This window comes from Eptesicus fuscus, chromosome 13 (assembly GCF_027574615.1).
Source record: "Eptesicus fuscus isolate TK198812 chromosome 13, DD_ASM_mEF_20220401, whole genome shotgun sequence".
NCBI lineage: Eukaryota > Metazoa > Chordata > Mammalia > Chiroptera > Vespertilionidae > Eptesicus > Eptesicus fuscus.
Genome location: NC_072485.1, coordinates 12,334,308 through 12,358,445, shown reverse-complemented (window position 1 = coordinate 12,358,445; position 24,138 = coordinate 12,334,308). Strand labels below are relative to the sequence as shown.

General features: G+C 37.4%; 1 protein-coding gene across 6 annotated transcripts in view; it reads left to right on the top strand.

The window, feature by feature from the left end:
* The window catches only part of CWF19L2 (CWF19 like cell cycle control factor 2), a 95,567-nt gene that overhangs the window by 24,312 nt on the left and 47,117 nt on the right, over positions 1-24,138 (top strand). For 5 of the 6 annotated variants that reach the window (XM_054725242.1, XM_054725239.1, XM_028131996.2 and 2 more), the window contains 4 exons: positions 1,826-1,941; positions 5,347-5,993; positions 15,364-15,460; positions 17,615-17,698. In XM_054725242.1, the coding sequence (XP_054581217.1) occupies positions 1,826-1,941; positions 5,347-5,993; positions 15,364-15,460; positions 17,615-17,698 (944 nt within the window). The remainder of the gene's footprint in view (positions 1-1,825; positions 1,942-5,346; positions 5,994-15,363; positions 15,461-17,614; positions 17,699-24,138) is intronic. The other variant, XM_054725238.1, reaches the window with a different exon arrangement.

Sequence of the window (24,138 nt, the reverse complement as noted above, 5' to 3'; positions counted from 1 at the left end):
GAATGAGGAACTCGAATTTGAGGGTTGAAAATTTATTTTTTCTTAAAGTAACCTTTTTTATTGACATTTAACACTTACAGAAAAGTACACAACCCTTAAGTATACACACTGGTCATTTTCACAAAGTGAAAACATCTGTGTTATTGGCACACAGTTTGAGAAACAGAACATTATTAGCATCCCCAAAGCTCCTTTTGTGGTCATTCTAGTCCCTATGCTGTTACCAGAAGAGTAACTACTATTCTGATTTCTAGCACCAAAAATCAATTTTTCCTGGAATCATACACTAAGCCTTCTTTTATTTCCCGCTTCTTTGTCCATATTTTTAGATTCATCCATGTTTGTATAGTTGTAGTCACTTATTCTCATTGCTACATATTATCTATTTTAGAAATATATCATAATTTAAGGGGACATCTAGAATGCTTTCAACAATAAAGATTAAAAAAAGATATATCATAATTTATAATATATATCCATTTAATGGTAAACATGGGTTATTTTCTAGGCTGAGATTATGGCAGATTCTTAATGACTCTTGTACATGTCTTTTAGGATCTGTGTTGTATGCATTTTATTTGGCTATAGAACTGGGGCAATATAAAGTAATTGATATTTGGACAAGAAAAATCAGGAACAGAATTTTGACTTAAATAACTGATTAGATTTCTTTTTTTAAAAAATATATATTTTTATTGATTTCAGAGAGCTAAGGAGAGGAGGAAAGGGATAGAAACATCAATGATATAGAGAGAATCATTGATTGGCTGCCTCCTGCATGCCCCTGGGGATCTAGCACACAACCTGAGCATGTGCCCTGACTGGGAATTGAACCATGACCTCCTGTTTCATAGGTTGATGCTCAACCACTGAGCCATGCTGGCTGGGCTAGATTTCTTCTTTATATGTATCAAAGTGTGATGTGTATAGAAGGAAATATAAGTGGCTTAATAAAGTTCATTGAAGGCATTCAGATTTTCATAGTGGTAATTGTTAGTAATGTAGAATAATCTGATTTAATATACATTTAAGCATTATCATCTATAATTTCCATATTTGTTTTTGTGGTATATTAGAGGTACTTTTCCCCCTCTATGTCTGTACCTTTGTTCCTTATTTATTTCTGGGAATTCCATGCCTATTCATAACTCTGTTTGAAGAAATCCAACTTTTTTTTGAGCCTGGTTTGTGAAATTTTTCCTTACTTTCCATTTAAAAATACTCCTTCCCTTTTCTAATTTTTCTTTAATTCTTTATGTCTCTTTGTATTATTCAACCAATATTATCTTTATTATTATATTCATTTATTCTCATCTTTTAGATTGCAGTTTTTTTGTTTGTTTGTTTGTTTTTAAAATATACATTTTATTGATTTTTTTACAGAGAGGAAGGGAGAGGGATAGAGAGCTAGAAACATCGATGAGAGAAACATCGATCAGCTGCCTCCTGCACACACCCTACTGGGGATGTGCCGGGCAACCAAGATACATGCCCTTGACCGGAATCGAACCTGGGACCTTTCAGTCCTCAGGCTGACGCTCTATCCACTGAGCCAAACCGGTTTTGGCAGATTGCAGTTTTTTAAGGATAGTTTTATTTATTTGTCTTTCCTCTTAGTCACAAACTCTGTATTTTGCATATATAGGCACACAAATATATGGTAAATTTTAAATGCACTTAATGATTTTTATTACCAAAATAATTAACATTCAAAATAATTAAATATCAAAAATGTTTAATTTTATTTTTTAAGTGATTTTAGAAGTAATATTAATTCTGTTATACTACATGAAAAGTATAACTGACATTTAATATTGAAATTTAGTGTCAGTAATAGAAGATGGTGGATTAAGCTGGCTAAGGAAGTCTTACCAAAGAATGAAGGAACAAGCTGAGAAACAGAATAGAAATTTTGAAGACATTGTAGCTGAAAGATATGGGGTGAGTATTCATATTAAGGACATATGTGTTATTTTTAGAGTTATGTGGGAAATTAAGTTCTTTAATTTTGTCAGTGTTTTGTGCCATGCAACACTTTTGAATTGACTTGGTATTAAAGTTTAAATTTATAAACTATTGAAGCCATTTTCTGCTTTTCACCCATGCTGTCAGAGATGGCAAGATTTCATTCTCCTGTTTGATCATGGCAATTTTTTTAATTAGCGAATTTATATCTTTATGTCCTTTAGTTTTCTTTTTATTTATTTTTATTAAGTTTTGAGAGTAGGGATAATTATTATTGGATTGTAACGTTTTATATAATTTTTTTAATTCTTTTTTTTTTATTTATATTTTATTGATTTTTTACAGAGAGGAAGGGAGAGGGATAGAGAGTTAGAAACATCGATGAGAGAGAAACATTGATCAGCTGCCTCCTGCACAGCCCCCACTGGGGACATGCCCGCAACCAAGGTACATGCCCTTGACTGGAATCGAACCTGGGACCCTTGAGTCCGCAGGCTGACGCTCTATCCACTGAGCCAGACCGGTCTTGGCTATTTTTTAATTCTTTAGAACAGTTAATAATCATAGAATGAGGCATTTTGACATAGTAAAAAACTTTGGCTTTGTAGTCACATGGTTCTGAATTCAATATTAGGTTTGTTACTTTATTGCTTTGTGACCTTAGCATCATTTTCCCCCCCCATTTTAAAAACATGACTATTATTATCATTGTCATAGAATTGTTGGAAACATTAATAATTATCTTAGTGCTTTTCATGTGTTAGGCATTGTTAAAATACTATGTGTGTAATTCACTTATTTAATATAACAGTATAATTATTCTTGTTTTATAAGGAAACTGAGACAGACACAGGTTAAATAACCAAGATTACATGGTCAATACATAGATTTGAACTTAGGTATTGACCTTAGAGCCTACTTAAATTATGCAAACAATGTAATATAATAAGCATTGGATAAATTGTGGTAATTGCTGTTTTGTTGTCTTTATCATATTTTATTGACTCTAAGAAGCCACTAATTGTAGCTGCCAATGAGGAGGTGCTTTCATTATGAAAACATTTCCCCCACCTTACTGCCAAAATATCTATTCTGTTTATGTTGCCATTGAATTTAATGAATAGGTTAAATCTGTATTTTAAAAATAACAAAAAATAAATAAATGTTATGGATTATCTCTGCCTTGTGCAAGGAAATAACTTCAGCATGTTTTGGTTTCCCATCTCACCTCTCCGATGTTATTGAAATAATTTGAAATTTTTATTCCATATAAATTTAAAAATATGCACCTTATTCTTGACAATTGCATTAAACCTCACAACTACAAGAACAATTATTTAGACTTACTTGTTACATTTGCCATTTGGTTTATAGCATGCCTTCTTTTTTGCAGTGATTCTTACCCTAATTCATTTATGGTTTAGCTTACTGATCCTGAGTAATTTCCCGCCCCCCCCCCCCCCCCCCCCGAATTAGTAAGTGATTTATTTGCATTCTGATATTTTTGGCAGTTTTTGGAAATGATTTTTTTTTTGGTCAGTACGAGGGTAGGATAGTTTGTGACTTGATTCCTGCACATAGAATTATTGCCTTATAATTATTTTAAAAATTTATCTTTATTCCATTATTTATAGCATTTGTAGATGAGAAGTTAACAGTCTTACTTTCTTTTCTTTGTAGGTAATGTGTTACTTTCTTACCTACTCCCATCTGTTTACATGCCTGTGCTTACTCCTTCCTTCCTCTGATCTAGTCTTTTTTAAGAATCCTTTTTTATGTGAATTTTGAGACTCAGGAATTAGTGTTTTTAATGCATGAGTCTTTTTTTAAAAAATTCTTTATTGTTGAAGGTATTATATATGTCCTCTTTTTCCCCCATTGACCTCTTCCAGCCCGCCCCTGCCCCTGCTCCCCAATATAGGCCTTCACCCTCCTATTGTCTGTGCCCATTGGCTATGCTTATATGCATGCATACAAGTCCTTTGGTTGATCTCTGACCCTCCCCCACCCCTGCCTTCCCTCTGAGGTTTGATGGAATGCATGAGTCTTTTTATGCTTCACTTTCTTCCCACTCTTATGGATATCGGATGAGTACTTTGGAACTGGAAAATTAGCTAGGGAAATTTTCTTATATTATTACATTTTGTTAGTGGTTTTTTTTTTTCTATCTTTGCTCTTTCTTTCTGTAAGTATTAGTACATGCATTTTAAATTACCTTAGAATTAAGAGTCCATGTTTCTTTTTCCCTTATAATGTATCTATTTACCATCTTTTCCTAACTGTAGAGAATTCCCAGGCTAGTGTTGAATTCACTAATTTGGATTCCATGCTTTCTATTCCTCCATGCACTGTATCTGCATGTTTATAGACACAGTTTTTATTTTCAAGTCTTTCTTGTTCTTGAACTCTGCTTTTTACATAGAGTTTGTATGTTTTAGCAGTGTAGCAACCTCTTGAATCTCAGTAACAGTTAGGAATTAAAAAAATATCATATCTTAACTATTACCTGTATTATGTATTTTACTGACTCCTTTTCAATTCCAAGATTTCTTTTTAATTTGGTAATTTTTCATTCATTAATCATATTTTAAAAGTATTTATTTTTGGGTAGTGGATTAGTTTGCTAAGGCTGTCATAACAAAGTTCTACCGATGGGATGACTTGAATAACAAGTTTATTCTCTCACAGTCTAGGACAGGGTTGGGGAATGTCTGGTCTGTGGGTTGTATAAGGCCTGTGAAATCATTTGATCTGGCCCTTCCAAGGCATTAGGGATGAGTTAATTAAATGTTTGACCAAAAATGACAGGCTAATTTTTAAGCTGATAATTTTGTATGGCCCACGAATGGCCTTATAAATATCCAAATGGTCCTTGGCAGGAAAAGTTCCCTCACCCTTGGTTTAGGAGCATGGAAGTCCAAGATGTAGATGTCAGCAGGTTTGGTTTCTTCTGAGGCCTCTCTTCTTGGCATGCCTTCCAGCTGTATCTCACATAGTATTTTCTCTTTGTGTGCATCCTTGTTATCTCTGTGTATCCAAATTTCTTCTTATAAGGACATCAGTCAGATTGGACTAGGGCTTAACCTAATGACCTCATTTTTACTTAGTCATCTTTTTAAAGGCTGTTTCCAAGTGTGGTCACATTCGGAGTACTCCTGGTTAGAACTTCAACATGTGACTTTGGTCAGGGGCTAGGGGGACACAATTCAGCCCACATCAGGTAGGATGACCATATGTGTTGTGTGTTTTTTTTTACCTTTTTGTTGGATTTTTCTTTCATTGTGCTAAATAACAGTGCATCATGGCCCAGTAGAATATGGGGTACAAATCATTGAACCTTTTAAAATTTTATATATCTTGTTTACTTTTCCTCCTTTTTAGTCAATGGAAATATTTCAGTCGAAATTAGAAGAAGCTGAAAAAACTGCATCCACAAAAGAAGACTGTAGACGAGAACGCTGGAGGAAGCCAACATATTCAGATAAAGCACTAAGTAGTCAAGAAAGTAGAAAATCAGACTTGACAGAATATAAAAGTTCAAGGGATAAACATAGTTCAACAGATATTACAAAAAATAAAGATAAGTTTTGTGGTGATGAAAAAAATAATAGAACTGGTTCTTCAGAAACATATAGAAGAGACTCCAGTTCAAGGCAAAGTCAAGAGTTTTCTTCTCTTGGAAATTTGAGACCTAAATTCATCAGGCCCTCTGATGATGAACTGTCATTTCATCACATGGGCAGGAATGTTGAATCATCTAGTTCACCCTCAGCACTGGCCACTCAGGGTTCTGTGCGTTGTGGTTTTCGAAAACCGACAGAAAGCCAAGAAAGTTTATCATCAAGGAGTCGATCTGATGCGAGAGAAGGGGAGAGGAAACATTCACATCGAAATCCATTGGAAACCAGTCACAGTGTTGACTATCAACATATCTCAGAAGATGCAAGCCAGAAATCACACGATGAAAGCTCGAGGGATGACTCACTGAGAAAAGAACATCTACAGGACACAAAGTCTTCATTTTCTGGGTATTTTGTCATTTGTTTTTAAACCAATAAATTAATATTAAGGTCCAGAGGATTCAACGGACTGAACTGTATTTTTAGAATATCAGTTATTATTTAGATGTGAGTTGCAATCTCCTGTTTCTTAAATTTGATGGATGAGATATGGACATTTAACAATTCAGTAGTTTCGTTTAATGGATTGCATTTCATTTCACAGTTTTATTTAACAAAAAAAGCTTCAGTAGCTATATTTGCTTAAAATTTGTTGCTTTTTTGCAACCTAAAAAACTGAATGAATTAATTTTCTTTTTAAATGGATATACTACAGGAAATACTTCAGTGTATTTTGTTACTGTTTCCATATTACTTTCAAAGGAAATTATTCCATTGTTATGAATAATTATAATTCTAAATATCGCATGCCTACTGGAGGTCTGGGAGACTAAAGGAAAATATATTGCTATAGCCCAAATAAGAAGTGACAAAGGAATATGAAAGATCCTGCACAGGGAAGCATGACTGAATGGTGGTGGTTTTGCAGAGAAAAAAAATAATCCACTTTTGATACTTGACAGGTTTTAATACGAATGTTAGAGTTTTCAGAGAGAAATATTGGTAAGATAGTGGTTGTATCTGTAATAATTAGGGAAATAGTATTTACTGGTTTTATTATTCTTGTACATATTATGCTTACATATAGGGCTGGGTTAGTAGAATAGGAAACCCAGGTAGAGTGTAATCAGACGTAGGAACACTTGATTTAGCATAGTGGTAGGCTTGTAGGAGGTAACCATAAATAGAAAATGAATATCCAAGGATAGTGACTTAATTATACTTGAATGATCGTCAAAATATGTTTAAAAATACCACCAAATGAATGTGACACTGAAGGAAGAGGTTTTAGGCAATAAAAGAATTCAGTGGTGGCAGTAGTAGGTTTAAGCATTGTGTTCAGGGTCATGAGTGGTAAATCATTTTTATTAATGGCTCCATCTGAAGCTGTGGGTTTAAAGCACAGTGTTGCTTTAGTGGGAGTAAGCGGGCAGAATCTGGACTGAGGGAGGCCAGTCAGATGGGCTGTGGTTCAAGTCAGAGCTTTGCTCCCAGGAACCAAAGGAGGAATCTAGCTGTGTTGACTTCATAAACATGGCAGGGATAGAGAATGTCTAAGGTTGTGTGCGTGTATAATTGTCCAGGCTTTACTCCAGGTTCTCAAGAGGCTAGACTACTCCAGTTTGCAGTTGCTAAGAGGTACATAAATTCGAAGATACTTATAAGTATAGGTAGTTAACTGTTAGAGTACTTACATAAAAGAAGGAGTGATTGACTCTTCTGGGATAAGATTAGGAGGAATGGAGTCCCGGAAAGTTGTGTAGGGAAAGGTAGTGAGCTCTTGAAGGAAAACCCCTTAGGCAGTAAGTGGGAAAGGGCAACCAACATGGGGGTGGGGGGCGGGGAACACATGGACAGAGATGGAGTGGTATAGTTCAGGATTTGTAAATAGTATTTTGGAGGGTGGATGCAGTAGCTCCCTGAGAGGAGGGTATAACTCTTTCTAGTCTTTGCATCTTTAAATCCTGTTAGAATGCTTAGCACATATTGGCCTCTCTATTGAATGAGAGGAAAATGGTAAGCAGATGTTGCAAATATTGCCTGTTTATCCTGTAAATGGCTCCAGAAGCATGTTTATGAATTGGGCAGTATCCTATAGTGATAGGGAAGAAGTATCTCAAGGATTTGAAATAGGTCAGATTTGGATTTTAGAAAGATTCCAAGGTGCTGTGAAGGTTAGTTTGGGAAATGAAACAGATTTAAGGCTGATCCACTGGTGAGGAGGCTGTGGCTGAGAGACAAGCGGTCATGAACCAGAGGAGTGACTGTGGAGGAGAGGAGGAGCTCGACTCAGGGATGAAGCTTTTCATTCTGTGGCCCCTTGAGAGGATTTGGTCACATATCTGTGCACCAGCTGTGGACATTCTTGGTTAAGCTGTTCTTGAAGAGACTTTACAATTGGATTTGAAGCATGATGGACCAGGAACTGATTGGAGGGTTCCTCTTTGACTCAGTGTTTGGCTTTCATTGGCAAAGGGAACTAACCATTCTTGAGCACCAGTTTAAGTGCTGTGTTTGGACTGTTTGTTTCTTTTACTCAATCAAATTGGAAAAAAAGCATCTGGTCTGACGGGGAGGTTATTTTTGTATCCGAGATGTCCCTTGGAACTTAAATTAGATAAATTTACAATTTTTTCTGCTGTTATATTTCTGTAATTATATTACTGCAATTACCATAACATATACATTATTACATTTAATTCCAATAATGTGAAGGTAAATATTAATCATTTTCTCAATCGATAGCCTCTGAACGGTTAAGACACATGCCTGATCATAAAGCTAGTAAATGGCAGAATCCATGTGAATCTGACTGCAGAACTTCTTTTCTCATAATACTAAGAGGGATTTCCCATTTCTTGAATGGATGATGGTGCAAGATAACGATTAGTGTTATAAAGAAAAAGCTTTTAGTGCTTCATGAAAAGCTTGAATTAGGAAATCTTAGAATTTAGTAATCTGTTTTTAGGTATTTATACTTTTATTTTGACCCATATCTATTAGTAGGCATGAATCTGTTCACATTTGATATAGTTTATTAACATCCTAAAATCTTTGTCTTCAAAAGGAGATGGACAGATGGATGCCTTTTGGCCTTCATTCTTCTGATCTTATCAAACTTAAGCTTGTTTACAGGATGGCTTATTTTTGAAATAACTGAACTCATTAAGAAATCCTATATGTACCGTGTATGCATTATGTGAGCATCTACTGGATTAACAGAAAGGGTTAGAGAAATATTGGGGAAACCATCCCCTTACTCATTTTATTTTCCCTTCTTTTTAATTTTCTCAGTTGGCTGGTATTGAGATGAAAATTAGTGAACTAGAACATACCTTTGTAGGGGGAAAACAAAACAAAATACCTGGTGAGGTACTTAAATACTTTGCAGTGAATAAAGGCAGGAAAAAAAGGAAAAATATCCAGGAAGTTTCTCACTTAGGAAGCTAGGCAGTTACAGCAGACGATGGAGCAAGCTGACTTCATGGGGGAATAATTACACCAATACTCTTTAGAAAGGGCATGACTGTTGTCATTTAATTGTTTTATATTATACATACATGCAAAAATTTCAAATTTCATAAAGGACAGCAATAGTAAATTTTCAAAGCAGAGAATTTTGGAAAATTAATTGAATGGGAAAGAGTGCAAATTGAGAAAAGTGTTTATAAGTAAGTCAAAATTTTTATTGAAATATGATTAGGTTCCCTGAAATGCAAATAAATTACATTCACAATACAATAGAAATGACATGTACCTCAGAATTTAATTTAAAAAAGTGATTGAAAACTTTTTTCCATACAAAAAAGTACAACTAATAATACAGTCAGTACCTCAGTCCACAGAAGCATATAAAAAGTGATAAAGTTCTCCTGCTTACACAGTGTGGGGCCCCTGCTGTTTGTCTTAATTGCTTTTTGAAATGTAGCCTGAAAGAACTTCAGGGGAACAAAAATATGTTATTTTCTAATGGTGCTTTCCGTGAAGTATTTTAGATTTCTTAGTCTAAGCACCAGAGTATTGCCTTTCTTTTCACCACTATGAGAAGAAATGGCTCACACAGAATTTCTGCAGAGATTAATACCTTTAAAAAAACACAAAACCTCAAGTGTTGTCTATTAAAATATTTTATTTTTTGCCCCAAAGGAATAATTTTTATATATGGTTGTTAGGTCAAGTTTTAACTTGGGGGTCTTTTCTATTACTTGTTCAGAGTGTATGTTGAAGATTCAGGTTAATTTCAGTAGAGTATGATGAAATCTAGGAATTCGGGGAAACTAGTAATCCATAGATATGCTCTTTATATTTGAGATTTATGACAGATATTTTTCTGCTTTTTAAATTTGTTATCACAGCCCTTGGAGGGTTTTTAAAAACAACTTTACTGAGGTATAATTGACATATAAACTATAAAGTATACAATTTGGTGAGTTTTGAAATATGTATATTCTAATGAAACCATCATTCTAAAAGGTTTCTTGGTTACCCTTTCATAATCCCTCTCTACCTATACCTCCCAACCCCCTTAGCCAACCATTCATCTTTATTTCATTAAGATTTGTTTGCATTTTCTGAAGTCTTATATACATGGTATCATATGTCATGCACTCTTAGTTTTGTCTGTTATTTTAAAAAAATATATTTATTTCAGAGAGAAAAGGAGAGGGAGAGAGAGAGATATATGAATGATGAGAGAATCATTGATCCACTGCCTCTTGTGCACCCCATACTGGGGATCGAGTCTACAACCTGGGCATGTGTCCTGACCAGGAATTGAACCGTGACCTCCTGGTTCATAGGTCGATGCTCAACCACTGAACCATGCTTGCCTGGCTGTCTAGCTTTTTTCAATCAGAATAATTTTGAGTTTCATCCATGTTGTATAGTTTGCCACCCCCCCCCCTTTTTTTTTTATGAATAGTGTACCACTGATAGACTACAATTTGTTTTGCCATTCACCTATAGTGGACATTTAGAATGTTTCCAGTTTTGGGCTATTATAAATAAAGTTTTTTTTTTAGTACAGGTCTTTGTATGTACTGATGCTTTCATTCCTCTTGAGTAAATACTTAGGAGAGGAATGGCTAGATCATATGGTAACCATATGTTAAATTGCCAAACTGTTGCACCAAGTAGTTGTGTCATTTACATTATCACTAACAGTATATGAGACTCCCAGCTCCTCCACATCCTTCTAGGCACTTGGAATGGTCAGTTTTTTTTGTTTTAACTATTTAGTGGATGTGTAGCAGGATCTCGTTATGGCTTTAGTTTGCATCCCCCTAATTACTGCCGATGTTGTGTATCTCCTCTTGTGCTTATTTGCCATCCGGATATCTTTTTGTAAGGTGTTTAGATTATGTAGTAATTTTGTTTCTCTCATTTCTTTATTGATAATTTGTATCTTTCCCCCCCTGATCAGTTAGGCTAGAAGTTAATCAATTTCATTGATTGTGGTAACAAGTTTTGGTTTCATTGAATGTCTTTATTGTTCTTTTTCATTATTATTTATTTCTACTCTGATCTTTATTTTTTCTTGTATTTTGCTTATTTTGGGTTTAATCAGTTGTTTTAATTAGTTACTTTCTTAGTTGTAAGTTGAGATGATTAATTTGTGATCTTCCTTTCTAACAGAAGTATTTAGTGCTATAAATTTTCCCCTAAGTAATGCTTTAGCTGGATCTTACAAATTCTGATATGTCATGTTTCTCTGCTAGTCAGTTCAAAATACTTTGAAATTTTTCTTTGATATTGTTCTTGACCCATGGGTTATTTACTGGTATGCTATTTAGTTTCCGAATAGTTGAAGATTTTCCAGTGATATTTGTTGATGATTTCTAGTTTAATTGTGGTCAGAGAACATAGTTTGTATGACTTGAATTCCTTTAATTTGTTGAGCCTTGTTTTGTGACTCAGAATGTGGTTTATCTTGGTAAATCTTTGGTATGCACTTGGAAAGAATGTGTATTCTGTTTTGGGGTGGAGTGTTCTATGAATGTCTATTAGGTTATGTTAGTTCAGTGGTCGGCAAACTCATTAGTCAACAGAGCCAAATATCAACAGTGCAACGATTGAAATTTCTTTTGAGAGCCAAATTTTTTAAACTTAAACTTCTTCTAACGCCACTTCTTCAAAATAGACTCGCCCAGGCCGTGGTATTTTGTGGAAGAGCCACACTCAAGGGGCCAAAGAGCCGCATGTGGCTCGCGAGCCACAGTTTGCCGACCACGGTGTTAGTTGATAGTGTTATTCACGTCTTCCATATCCTTGCTGATTTTCTGTTTACTTATTCTATCAAATATTGAGAGTCGGGTCTTGAAATCAATTATAATTGTAGATTTGTCTATTTCTCTAGGTAGTTTTGAAGCTCTTTTATTAGGTGCATAAATATTCAGAGACTCTTCTGTACTCTTGATGTCTTAACCTCTTTTTCATATGAAATGATTTTTTTTTTTCTGTCCCTGGTGATATTTTTACTCTGTAATTTAATTTGTCTGATATTAAGCCATTTCAGCTTTCTTTTGACTAGTGTTAAAACACAATATATTATTTCCCATTCTTCTGTGTTTAACATATTTATGTCTTTAAAGTGCATTTTTGTAGTTGAGTTTTGCTTTTTTATCCATCTGACAATTTTTGCTTTTTAATTCAGGTGTTTAGATGATCTATATATATAAAAGCCTAAGCGACCGTTCGGCCATTTGACCCTTCGACCGGTAGCTATGACGTGCACTGACCACCAGGGGGCAGATGCTCAACGCACAAGCATGGAAACATGGAACAGACTGATGAATCTCAGAGGGAAGGGGAGAGGAAGGAGGGCAGGAAGAGATTAACCAAAGATCTTATATGCATACTTGAGGCCTGGTGCACAGATTCGTGCACCGGTGGGGTCCCTCATCCTGGCCTGTGGGGGTTGGGCCGAAACCGGCCCAGTGCACAGGTTTGTCCAATGGTGGGGTCCCTCAGCCTTGCCTGTGGGGACCGGACTGAAACCCGCAGTCTGACATCCCCTGAGAGGTCCTGGATTGCGAGAGGGCACAAGCCAGGCCAAGGGACCCCACCAGTGCATGAATCTGTGCACCAGGCCTCTAGTTCATATATAATGTGGTATAATTAGGTTCAAATCTATAATTTTATTTGTTTTCTATTTTCCTGTCTGTTCTTCCCCCCCCCCCTTTATTGGACTTCTGGATTATTGTTATGATTCGATTTCAATTCTCTTATTGTTATTTGTATTTTTTTTTGTTATTTTAGTGGTTTCCTTAGCTTTGAATAGAATATATCTTTAACTGAATTAATATCTTTTAATATCTAGTGATATTAGACCACTCCTGTATGGTATAGTAACTTTACAATAGTTTGTTTATATTTCTCTTCTGTCCTTTCTGTTACTGTTGTCATATACATTTTATTTCATAACCCCCTCATATATAATTTTTTTTTGTTTAAATAGTTACCTTAAGGAGATTTAAGTAAGAAGAAGAAAAGTATTATACTGTATATCTACTCTTATAGTCATGATTTCTATCGCTCTTCCTTCCTTTGGGTTGATCCAGTTTCAGTCTGGTATAATTTTTCTTCTGCCTGAAGGCTTCTCTTTAACATTCTTTCAGCTTGTTATGTCTGAAAAAGTCTTTATTTCATTTTTGTTTTTGAAAGGTATTTTCACTTGACATAGTGAAAGGTATTTTCACTTGACATAGAATTCTAGGTTGACAATTTAAAGTACTTTAAAGATGTTGTTGCTATCTTGCTTACGTTGTTCCTGATGAGAAATCTGCTGTCATACTTACCTTTGTTTTTATGTGTATAAATTTGTCTGTTCTTTTCCCCCTCTATGCCTGCTTTCAAAATGCTCTAGTTTTGTTTTTTTGTTTGTGTGTGTGTGTGTGTGTGTGTGTTTGTACTTGGGATTCCTTGAGCTTCTTAGATATGTAAGTTTTTTTAACAAATTTGGAAAGTTTTGGCCTTTGTTTCTTCTGTCTCCCATTCCTTTCTTTCAAGACACAAATGGCTTGGATATTAGGGTCTTTAAGATTGTCCCACAGCTCTCTGATGCTATTTTCATTTTGAAATAGTTCTTTTCCTCTATGTGTTTCTAATGTTTAGGCTTACTAATTTTTTTAAAATATATTTTTTTATTGATTTTTTAGAGAGGAAGGGAGAGGGATAGAGAGTTAGAAACATTGATGAGAGAGAAACATTGATCAGCTGCCTCCTGCACACCTCCTACTGGGGATGTGCCCGCAAACAAGGTACATGCCCTTGACTAGAATCTAACCTGGGACCTTTCAGTCCACAGGCCGATGTTCTATCCAGAGCCAAACCAGTTAGGGCAGGTGTACTAATTTTTTCTTTTGCAGTCTGATGTTCCATTAATCTTATCCAGTGTATTTTTAAAAAAATCTCAGACATTGTAATAGTCATAGAAATTCAGTTTAATCTATTTTACATTTTAGTTGTTTCTAACATTTTGAACATATGGAATAGTTACAAGAACTTTAGTGCCCTTGTTTGCTGTTTCTTACATCTGTGTCAGTTCTTGGTTGGTTTTGATTGATGGCTTTTTCTACTACTGATGAGTCTAATTTTCTGTCTTTGTATACCTGGTAATTTTGATTGGATACTAGATATTATGAATTTTATTTTATTGAGTGCTGATTATTTTTGCATTTCTATAAGTATTGTTGAACTTTGTTTGGTGACATGGTTAAGTTAATTGGAAACAGTTTGATCCTTTGATTCTTGTTTTAACATTTGTGAGGTGAGCCCAATGCAGCATATTCTAGGGCTTATTTTCCACTAATGAAGCAAAACCCTTCTCTTTAAGACTCTACCTTGTGCTTTGTGAATTGTGAGTTTTTCCTAGTCTGGCTAGTGCGACCAGGCCTTGTTCCTCGAACCCTTTTGGATGATTCTTTTCTTGGGTGTGTGTAGCTTCTAGGTGAATACTTCAGCGGAACTCCCTGCAGCTCTCTCTCCTTTAGCTGCTTGGGAATTCTTGGACTCTTAGCTATATCTCCTTTACTGAGGAGTTAGACTCTTCCTGGGCTTACCCTTCCTGCATTGTAGTTCAAATCTTTCTTAAGGTAGTAAGCCCGGGCAGCAGTATGTGCCAGGAATCTGACATTGGCTTGAAATTTCTCTTTCTTTTGTGAAGCTTCCTTAGTATAATTTCATACATGATATTATTTGTAAATTAGTTTAAGTTGTGTGACTAGTTCTGGGTTGACTTAGCGAAAGAGCACATTATCATTGTTTTTATTCTTTCAATGAGTTAAATATGTCATTTCCTTAGGTTATTAATAATATCACATTGAATGAAAAGTTTCTTCAGATGTGTAGAATTATGGCCTGATTCTAGTGTTTTTATTAATTTTTGTTTGTTTCCTTGTTTTAGAATGAGTATGGGAATAATAAATAATGAAGAATAGTTGACTTCTATATTATTTTACATCATTGTTAGTGGGACTTTGTTCAGTTATTATTTTAACTGCCGTAGGCTATCATGGCAATGTAACACAGAACCTTAAACCAGCGTTTGCCAACCTTTTGGACTTCACGGACCACCAGTGGTCTGCGGACCACCTGTTGGCGACCACTGCCTTAAACTATTAATTTTTGGTGTGACGTTACATTGATATATATATCTGTACATCATGACATACTGGTTGAAACTTTGGTGAGGTCAATTAAAGTAACATTTAAGTCTTGATGCTGTTATTTGCAGTGTACTTAATATGTCATATGCTCTTAATCTGCCCTGTTCAAACAGAAGTCGCTTCGAGGATGAGTCCATCCACATCCTGAGTGTTGATGAGAAGAACAAGTTGGGAGCCAAGATTATCAAGGCAGAGATGATGGGAAATATGGTAAGACTTATATGTGGTTCTTTTGGAGAACAGTAATTAAATATTTAACTCCTGATGAGCAATTGTTATATGTTGTTCTTTTGGAGAACAGTAATTAAGTATTTAACTTCTGATGAGTAATTTTGGAATTTTCCTTAGCAATGTGGGCATAGCACATTTTGAGGGTAATTGCTGCTTATTGATTCTTTAAAGAAATTGAACACTTCTAAAAACAGTACTGTTTGTCTACTTCTAAATAAATTACCTACTTTTCTCTGTCAGGTTTCTGAAATTTAAGATCTTAGGGAACTAAATGCTTTTTAATTTCTTTTCTACTTTGCTATGTACTTTATTCTTGCATTTCTAACTTACTGAGCTCAGATCTGAGGGAGATAAAGATATCAGTGACTTTTTTCTCTTTTTTAGTCATACATTATTAAGGACATGTATTACTTTCTTAATAGTTTTTTACATAGGAACCTAAAATAGGAACTCTTCAAGAGGATGGTTAATTAATTTATTCAAATTTTAAGGCAATGTGTTTGTGCCTAATAATATTTTAGTTACTCTGTATAGGTTAGCTCATTTAACTCCTGTAATGTTGTGATTTAAGACTCATTTACCTCAAAATGGAATAGAAATAGGGATGATTTGGTAAGAGCTGCATCCATCTATCTGTTGATCTATCATCTATCTATTATATTGCCACATTTCTGTTATACTAATACATGTTATATTGCACATGGCAGATTAGCAAAGTCGGGTAGCTTTTTATGTTTTGACAGAGTAGATTCCCTCATGGTCATATATATGTACTCATCTCAAACGCAAATATAGTCTCTGTGTTTATGTTTATTTCCTTCATATTCCTACCTTCCCTAAAATATGTCCTTGGTATACTAACAGTTCAGCTTCTGTAGTAGAAGTAAAGGTGGCCAAACAAGACACATTTTTATTCAGTTGTATGTCTGATAAAAGGCATATCTTATGTGTGCTGCTTTCCCACTTTGAATCTGGTCCTTGGTAACACTGAACTTCAACTCAGAGCTTTACCAGAAATTGAAAAAAGACAAACCAACAATAACAATAGCAAAAAAAAAGTTTGAGTTCTGAAAGCACAAAGAATCAGTTAAAATAATGAAGGAGAGGTCACCAAGTTAGGAGGTTAATATGCTAAAGGAATTGTTCCTGTATTTATGGAACCACTGCAGCAGAGTTTTATTTTTTGCTTGTCATATAAATTTGTTTATTTCTTTGCGATTTATTGCTTTGTATGTCAGCTATCACATATATAAAAGCCTAAGCAACCGTTATGACCGAACGAACAAGTGACTGCTTGACCAGTCGCTATGATGTGCACTACCACCAGGGGGCAGACGCTTAATGCTGGAGCTGCCCCCTGGTGGTCAGTGCGCTCCCACAGCCAACCTCCTGCGGCCCTCCCCCTGGCCAGCCAGCTCCCCCATTGGCTCCGATCAGGGGGGCCAGCCGGCCAACCTCCCACGGCCCTTGCCCCTGGCCAGCCAACCTCCTGTGATCCCTCCCCCTTGCCCCCGGATAGGTCCTGATGCAGGGGGGGGGGGGTGTGCTGGCTGACCACCCTCCTGGGGTTCCTCTCCCAAGCCAGCTGGCCCCCCATAGGCCTCGAACGCTGGCCAGGCTGAGGGACCCCACCCGTGCACGAATTCATGCACCGGCCTTTAGTTTTATATAAATTCCTATATACTTTCTAGAGTAAAAATGAAATATATTCAGAGTTTTTATCTAAATTACTTCTCAATAATGAAGTAATATTTTAAGTCGTGTGATGTCTCCCTTCTTACAAATGCTGAGAGTTTGAGGATTGGAAGTTGACAATATCTAAGAAACTATAAAAATGTCATTCTTAAAGTTATGTATTTCCTTCATCTTCCTATCTTCCCTAAAATATATATCCTTTTAATTATTTATTTTCAAAGCATAAATAGGTGCTGCAGGTATTTGAAAAGTTTGTCACTGAGATTGATTTGTTTAGAAGTAATGTACTAGGCTATGGTTTGGTAACTGCATTTTTGTTGATGGCTACACGGCTGTTTACTATGATGTTTTTCTTTCTATTGTATACATTTGAAATGTGACACAATGAGGGATTTAACTATATATTCAGATGTATTTTTCTTGTTTTTCTGTTTGAAGGAATTAGCTGAGCAACTTAAAGCCCAACTTGAAAAGGCAAATAAATTCAAAGAAACTGTATCATCAAAAAAATCTGGGATAAAGGTAAGTATTAAAAGTTAGGTTTGTAGGTATATGATTACTTTGTATAATACTACTTGGCAGTGGTAATATTCTATATAATAAAGAGGTAATATCCAAATTAACCCTCATGCCATCACAAGATGGCTGCGCCCACAGTGGAGTGGGGTTCCCATAACACAAGATGGTTGCGCCTACAGTGGAGGTGGAGTTCCCATAACGAGCTATCAGCAGGGACCTGAGGCTGCGTGGCGCTGGGGCGGGGCAGGGCGGGGGACCTCAGGCCGCACCTCCTCCTGCCTAGTGGGGCTTGATGGGGGACCTCAAGGCATGCCCCCCATCCCAGTGCTGGGCCTGGCGACCTCAAGGTGCGCCCTTCGCCCCAGGCCGGGGGACCTGAGGCTGCGCCTTCGCCTTCGGCTTCGGTGCTGGGCCGGGGGACCTGAGGCCATATCCCCCGCCCAGGCGCTGGGCCGGGGGACCTGAGGGTGCGCCAGGGGACCTGAGGCTGCACCCCTCGCCTGGCTGGGGTACCTGAGGTTGTGCCCACTGCCCGGTGGGTTTGATGGGGGTGGGGCCGGCCCAGTCTGGGTCTCGTGTGATTTTTGAGGCGCATGCGGGTGGGTGGGGACTTGACTCTGGTTCCCGTGGTGCGCCCCAGACTCTGACAGGAGGAAGATTTTCATATACATTTTACTAATTTTCTTTCATCTCTGACACTTCTATTATAGAGAAAGGGCAAATAGCAATATTAAATTATTTCTTCTAATTAATTCCCTTTTAATGTGCATGAATTACACTGGGCCACTAGTCCTATCTAATAATAGAGTAACATGTAAATTACCATCACTCCGCTATGCCCATGATTGGGCAGCGGGAGGCTGGGGGGCGGGACTCGGGGTGGCCTATCCGGCCATTGAGAGGCACGGATCTGCTGCCACTGAGAAGGGCTACCCTGTTGTTGAGAGACGCAGGGGGCGGGACTCCCGCCCCCTGTGCCTCTCAACGGCCAGATCCGCGGCCGCTGAGGGGGCCTGCCGCGGACACCCAGCTGCGCCTCTCAACAGCAGGGTAGCCAGGTGTCCGGGGCAGCCCCCCTCAGCGCCTCTCAACAGCAGGGTAGCCCCCCTCAGCGGCCGCGGACCATCAAAAGTGGGGGATCTGGGTGCCTGTCTGCTCCGGCACCAGGCCTTTCAGAAGCCTCCGGCTCGGCGGAGGCTTCTGAAAGGCCTGGTGCACCAGCGGACAGGCACCCAGCTCCACCGCGATCGAAAACGAAAGCGTGTAGGGGACCCTACACGTGCATGATTCAATCAGGCACTGGGCCTCTAGTTTTAATATAAAATGTATCTCTAACTCTGTGTGTGTGTGTGTGTATGCTTGTTTTTAAAATTTATTTTCGTATGAATTGCCTTACATTCCACTAGTGTGCCTGATGGACAAAAGCCTAGGCCAAAGAGACCTGGTTTTATGGTGGACTCTGTCATTTACTGACTGTTTGATTTTGTGCAAGTCAGACTGGTTTTTAAGTACTTCCCCTACAGAATGAGAGACATAAGTTTGGTGTCCATTTTATGTAAAACAAATTAATTTTGTTCCATGATTCATTCATCCAGCTATTAGTGAACAAAACAGATAAAAACACCTGCCTGCATGGAGTTTCATGTGGGTAGGGAGAGAGACAATAAACAATAAAAATAATAAGTTAGCATATAGAAAGTTATACATCCCAAGGAAAAGTAGTGGGGATCTTGAGTACCTGGTGTGCTGACTAAGCTTGAAGTATACAGACTAAGTTCATTTGAAAAGTGACATCCAGACAGAGACTTAAGTGAAGAGTCTGTGTTTGAATGAAGAGCATTTTGGGCATAAGGAATTTTTATTTTATTTTTTATTTTTTATTTATTTTTTTTTTTTTTAATATATTTTATTGATTTTTTACAGAGAGGAAGAGAGAGGGATAGAGAGTTAGAAACATCGATGAGAGAGAAACATCGATCAGCTGCCTCTTGCACACCCCCTACTGGGGATGTGCCCGCAACCAAGGTACATGCCCTTGACCGGAATCGAACCTGGGACCCTTGAGTCCGCAGGCCGACGCTCAATCCACTGAGCCAAACCGGTTTCGGCGGGCATAAGGAATTTTTAAAGGTCCAAAGATGATAATGTGTCCGATGTGTAGGACGAACAGCAGGGAGACCAGTATTGTTGGAATTGAATGAATGAGAGTGAAGTAGGAGATCTAAATCAGAGAGACTATGGGAGGCCAGTTCATGTGAAAACTTGAAAGTCAGAGTAAGTAAATGGCTTTTTATTCTAGGTGAAATGAAAGAAATTTTGTCCTTTAGAGAAAAGAAAATCCAATTCATAGAACAGTTGAAGAAGAAGAATCCTTTCATTTTTTAAGCTTATTTGTTAGAAATGTTAGGTTCTATGAATAAGGTAAATCTCTTGATTCAATGATCTATGAATATTGTTTGGCTTTAGTGAAAAATCATCAACACTTGCACTTTTTAATTTGCTTATTTCTCTTCCCCTTTAGAGAGTGAACTATTTAGTATTTAGGGCAAGGTCTCTTTCTTTCATTTCATATCTAGTGCCTAGTGTAATGCTTGGCACATTATAAATAACCAAGAAATACTTGGAATATTTGTTGTCTGAGTATCTTCAATTTATTTTCTTCCCTATAGTTTTCTAGTGTAAATCTTAAAAATGATTCATGAACTTCTAAATCCTCTAGTTTGGCCTTCCTACAAGTATAGCTTCCTAATTTAAAGAATGACCCATTTATGTAATATCTCCATCTAACTTGTGCTTGGACACTGAATGGTGAGATCCATTGAGTTTGGGAAGATTGCAAGTTCTATAGCAGAACAAACCTAATCGTCATTCTTTAATATATTAGATGGTAATCTGCCCCTCTACAACTTTTGCCAATTAACATAATAATTTTCAGTGGAGTCACAGCATGGACACATTTAATCTAAGGGAATTCGACTCTACATTTTTTTCTAATAGTGCAGGAAATTCAGCTTACTATTTACAGTAAATAATGAAATAGTCACTGCATAATGGTGCAGGGGCTTTAATATTTAGTTCACACTGCTGGCAAAGAAGAGAAATACATTATAATCCCCAGGCAGCTGTGTGGAGAGGGTTTTGTAGACATTCTCTTGAAAGAAATTGAGGAACTAATTGAAGGCCCTAAAACAATCATAGAGGAACATTAACTAAAAACTAATTAAAGAAATAGATAAACTCATCTGTGGCATTTTTTACATAAAGCCAGGTACTTGAAAGTATTTCCAGTTGTTTGACTATAATTTATTATTACTTTATTATTATTACTGTCTTTGGAATCTGATTCTTAGATACATTTTAAGTTCACTGTGTTACCATTGCTGTGATTCCTAGAATATGTGTATGTCTAGACTATTTTTCTTTGTTTTGGCATACCAGTCGCTGCAATAGAAAAAAATTAATTACAAGATTAAAAAAATTATGATGTTGATGATTTGCCTTTCATTTTTAAGCAGTGAGGTTTGATCTTTATTCAACAAATATTTTTTAGTTCCTTCTTTGTAGAAGGCACCTACATTCTCAATTTTCCAAATCAAATATTTCAAATTTAAAATAAACATTGTGGCGTGGCATTTATGCCACTATTTACTACATCTTATTACCATAGGTACACTTCGCTTGATCGTATAGCATTTCCTGATACAGTGCTAATGCACAAAACTATTACCTCCTTTTAGTCATTAAGCTAGTTTCTTCCCCAGCCAAGCAAAATAGCTCAGTGGATTACCTACTTTGTATACAGTTGAAGCAGTTTTTTTACCCTCCTGAGAGTATCCCTCATATCTGTGCCCTACAATTAGAAATAATAGTGTCATATATTTCTAGAGGGCTTAGATCTTTAAATAGACTGTTACTAAAGAGTAAACATTTTAAGCTAAATGAAAGCAAAATAATCTATAATAATAAAAGCGTAATATGCAAATCAATGGAACTGCTGAACAGCAGAACGACTGTCCTGACAACCACGCTATGACACGCACTGGCGCCAGGCCAGCCAAGGCGAGTGTGATGCGAGGGGGACCCCCACCATTGCCCCATGATTGCCCCACAGAGGGAGGCCCAGGCCACTGGCCAGCAGGGTGATCAATGGGTGTGGCGGCTCCACGATTGCCCCACAGAGGACGGCGCTGTGGCGGGTGGGCAGGTCCTCCATCTACGGGGCATTGATCTGGGAGCCCTGCCAGGTGGGCGTGGCCTACCTTTTCGCTGTCAATCGCAGGGCTCCTGGACTGTGAGACGGCGCAGGCCAGGCTTAGTGAACCCTCCTCCCCCAAGTGCACGAATTTCGTGCACGGGGCCTCTAGTTTCATAGATAATATAGAAATGCAAGTACATTTTACAGTAACATACAGTGGTTGGCAAAAGTAGGTTTACAGTTGTGAGTATGTGAAACAGTTTATTCTTGTGTTATTTCTGAATTATTATTTCCCATACTAAACTGTATACCCACTTTTGTCCATCACTGTATAATCTTATATCTGTGTGCTTTGTCATACTTCACATCCAATCATCATAAAATAGTGTTAGTTATTACTGCTGAATCTTAAATCTGCAGTTTGTTTTCTTAGCTACTATATTAAGATGACCATTATATCTTCATCATCCTCATCATCTGAACCTCAGAAGCAGCTACTTTCCTTCCTTCCTCAGTGCTTTTGCACAAGTCTTTTCTTTGTTATATTACTAGAGGCCCGGTGCACAAAATTCGTGCACAGGGGTGTGTGTCCCTCAGCCCAGCCTGCACCCTCTCCAATCTGGGATCCCTCTCACAATCCAGGACTGCTGGCTCCCAACTGTTTGCCTGCTTCCCTTTCTGATTGCCCCTAACCGCTTCTTTCTGCCTGCCAGCCTGATCCCCCACTACCCACTCACCTGCCAGCCTGATTGATGCCTAACTGCTTCTCTCTGCCAGCCTGTTTGCCCCTAACTGCCCTCCTCTGCAGGCCTGGTTACCCCTAACTGCCCTCCCCTGCAGGCCTGGTTACCCCTAACTGCCCTCCCCTGCAGGCCTGGTCCACCCCAACTGCCCTTCCCTACAGTCCTGGTCGCCCCTAACTGCACTCCCCTGCAGGCCTGGTTACCCCTAACTGCCCTCCCTTGCAGACCTGGTCCCTCCCAACTGTCCTCCTCTGCTGGCCATCTTGTGGCAGCCATCTTGTGTGTTGGAGTGACAGTCAATTTGCATATTGTTCTTTTATTAGATAGGATCCTTCTTTCCCACTCTTTTCTTAGCCTCTTCATCCTTTAGATCTTAACACCTCGTGCACCAGTAGTTTTATTGCTACCTTTACCCAGTGGCCAGATAAGTTTCTATTGAACAAGTACAAAAGACGTTTTACAAAGTATCATACTTTAAAAAGATATTAGCTTGTAAGAGCATGTAATAAATAACTTCAAAATGCAATGGGTATTTAATTTTAAGGCGTGCCTTTAACATTTATGTAAAACACTGTGTAATATGAAAACACGAGCATGCTTGTGATCCATCCGCAATATGTTAACTCGGGTATCATATTTATCTTTGTAAACATTCTCTCTGGAAATAGAACATATAAATAAGATTAATTATACTAATTACAGCTTTGATGGTACTTAAAGGAAAAGTATAGAAATATGGGGTTAGTGAAGAGGGCCCAGTGCAATTTGAGCATCCAAAGAATGTTTGAGGCTATAGCCATAGGCTCGTCACCATTTTTTTAGTGTTGCCAAAGGAAAAGCTGTTTCCTCTATGACTGCTCTCTTTATGATTTATTTCTGTGCCACAGATATAACCTTTACACAGCTGCCATCTCAGATAGGAGGGATGGCCCATACCCACCATGGACTGGGAAGCACCCACTCATAGGACTGTTGGCCACATTTGATGGTTGATGCAGTCGGGAGCCGTTTTTCATTTTGTTTTGTGAAAAGTATTCTCTCAAGTATAATGACTTAGAGAAACTTGTAATTATTTTGGATAGTTGTGGTTTTATATGTATTAGATTGAATTTTGAGGTGAAGACTTGTTTTGTGGACTGTCTCAAATTTTGAACCAGGACTCCAACAGATACTGAAACGTTAAATAGTCTCTTAGAGAAGGAAGACTGACTCAGCAGTAGTCTCTCTTCACCTCTGTTCCCCCAAGTGCATATTATTATTTTCTTATAAAGTCTACTATCATCAGCATTTCATTTCTTTTTCTATTATATATGTAAATGTAAGGGAAAAATGAAATGTTACTCCTTATGGGAAATAGTCCTTATAGTATTCGGTAGCATTTGAGACTTCTATGTTTTCTTAAAGGGTTTGATTCTTATATGTTCTGTTTCCAGATTTATTTAGTTATTTATTTTTTGGTGGAAGGAGAGGGATGATGTCACATACTTACATTACATTTTTTCAAT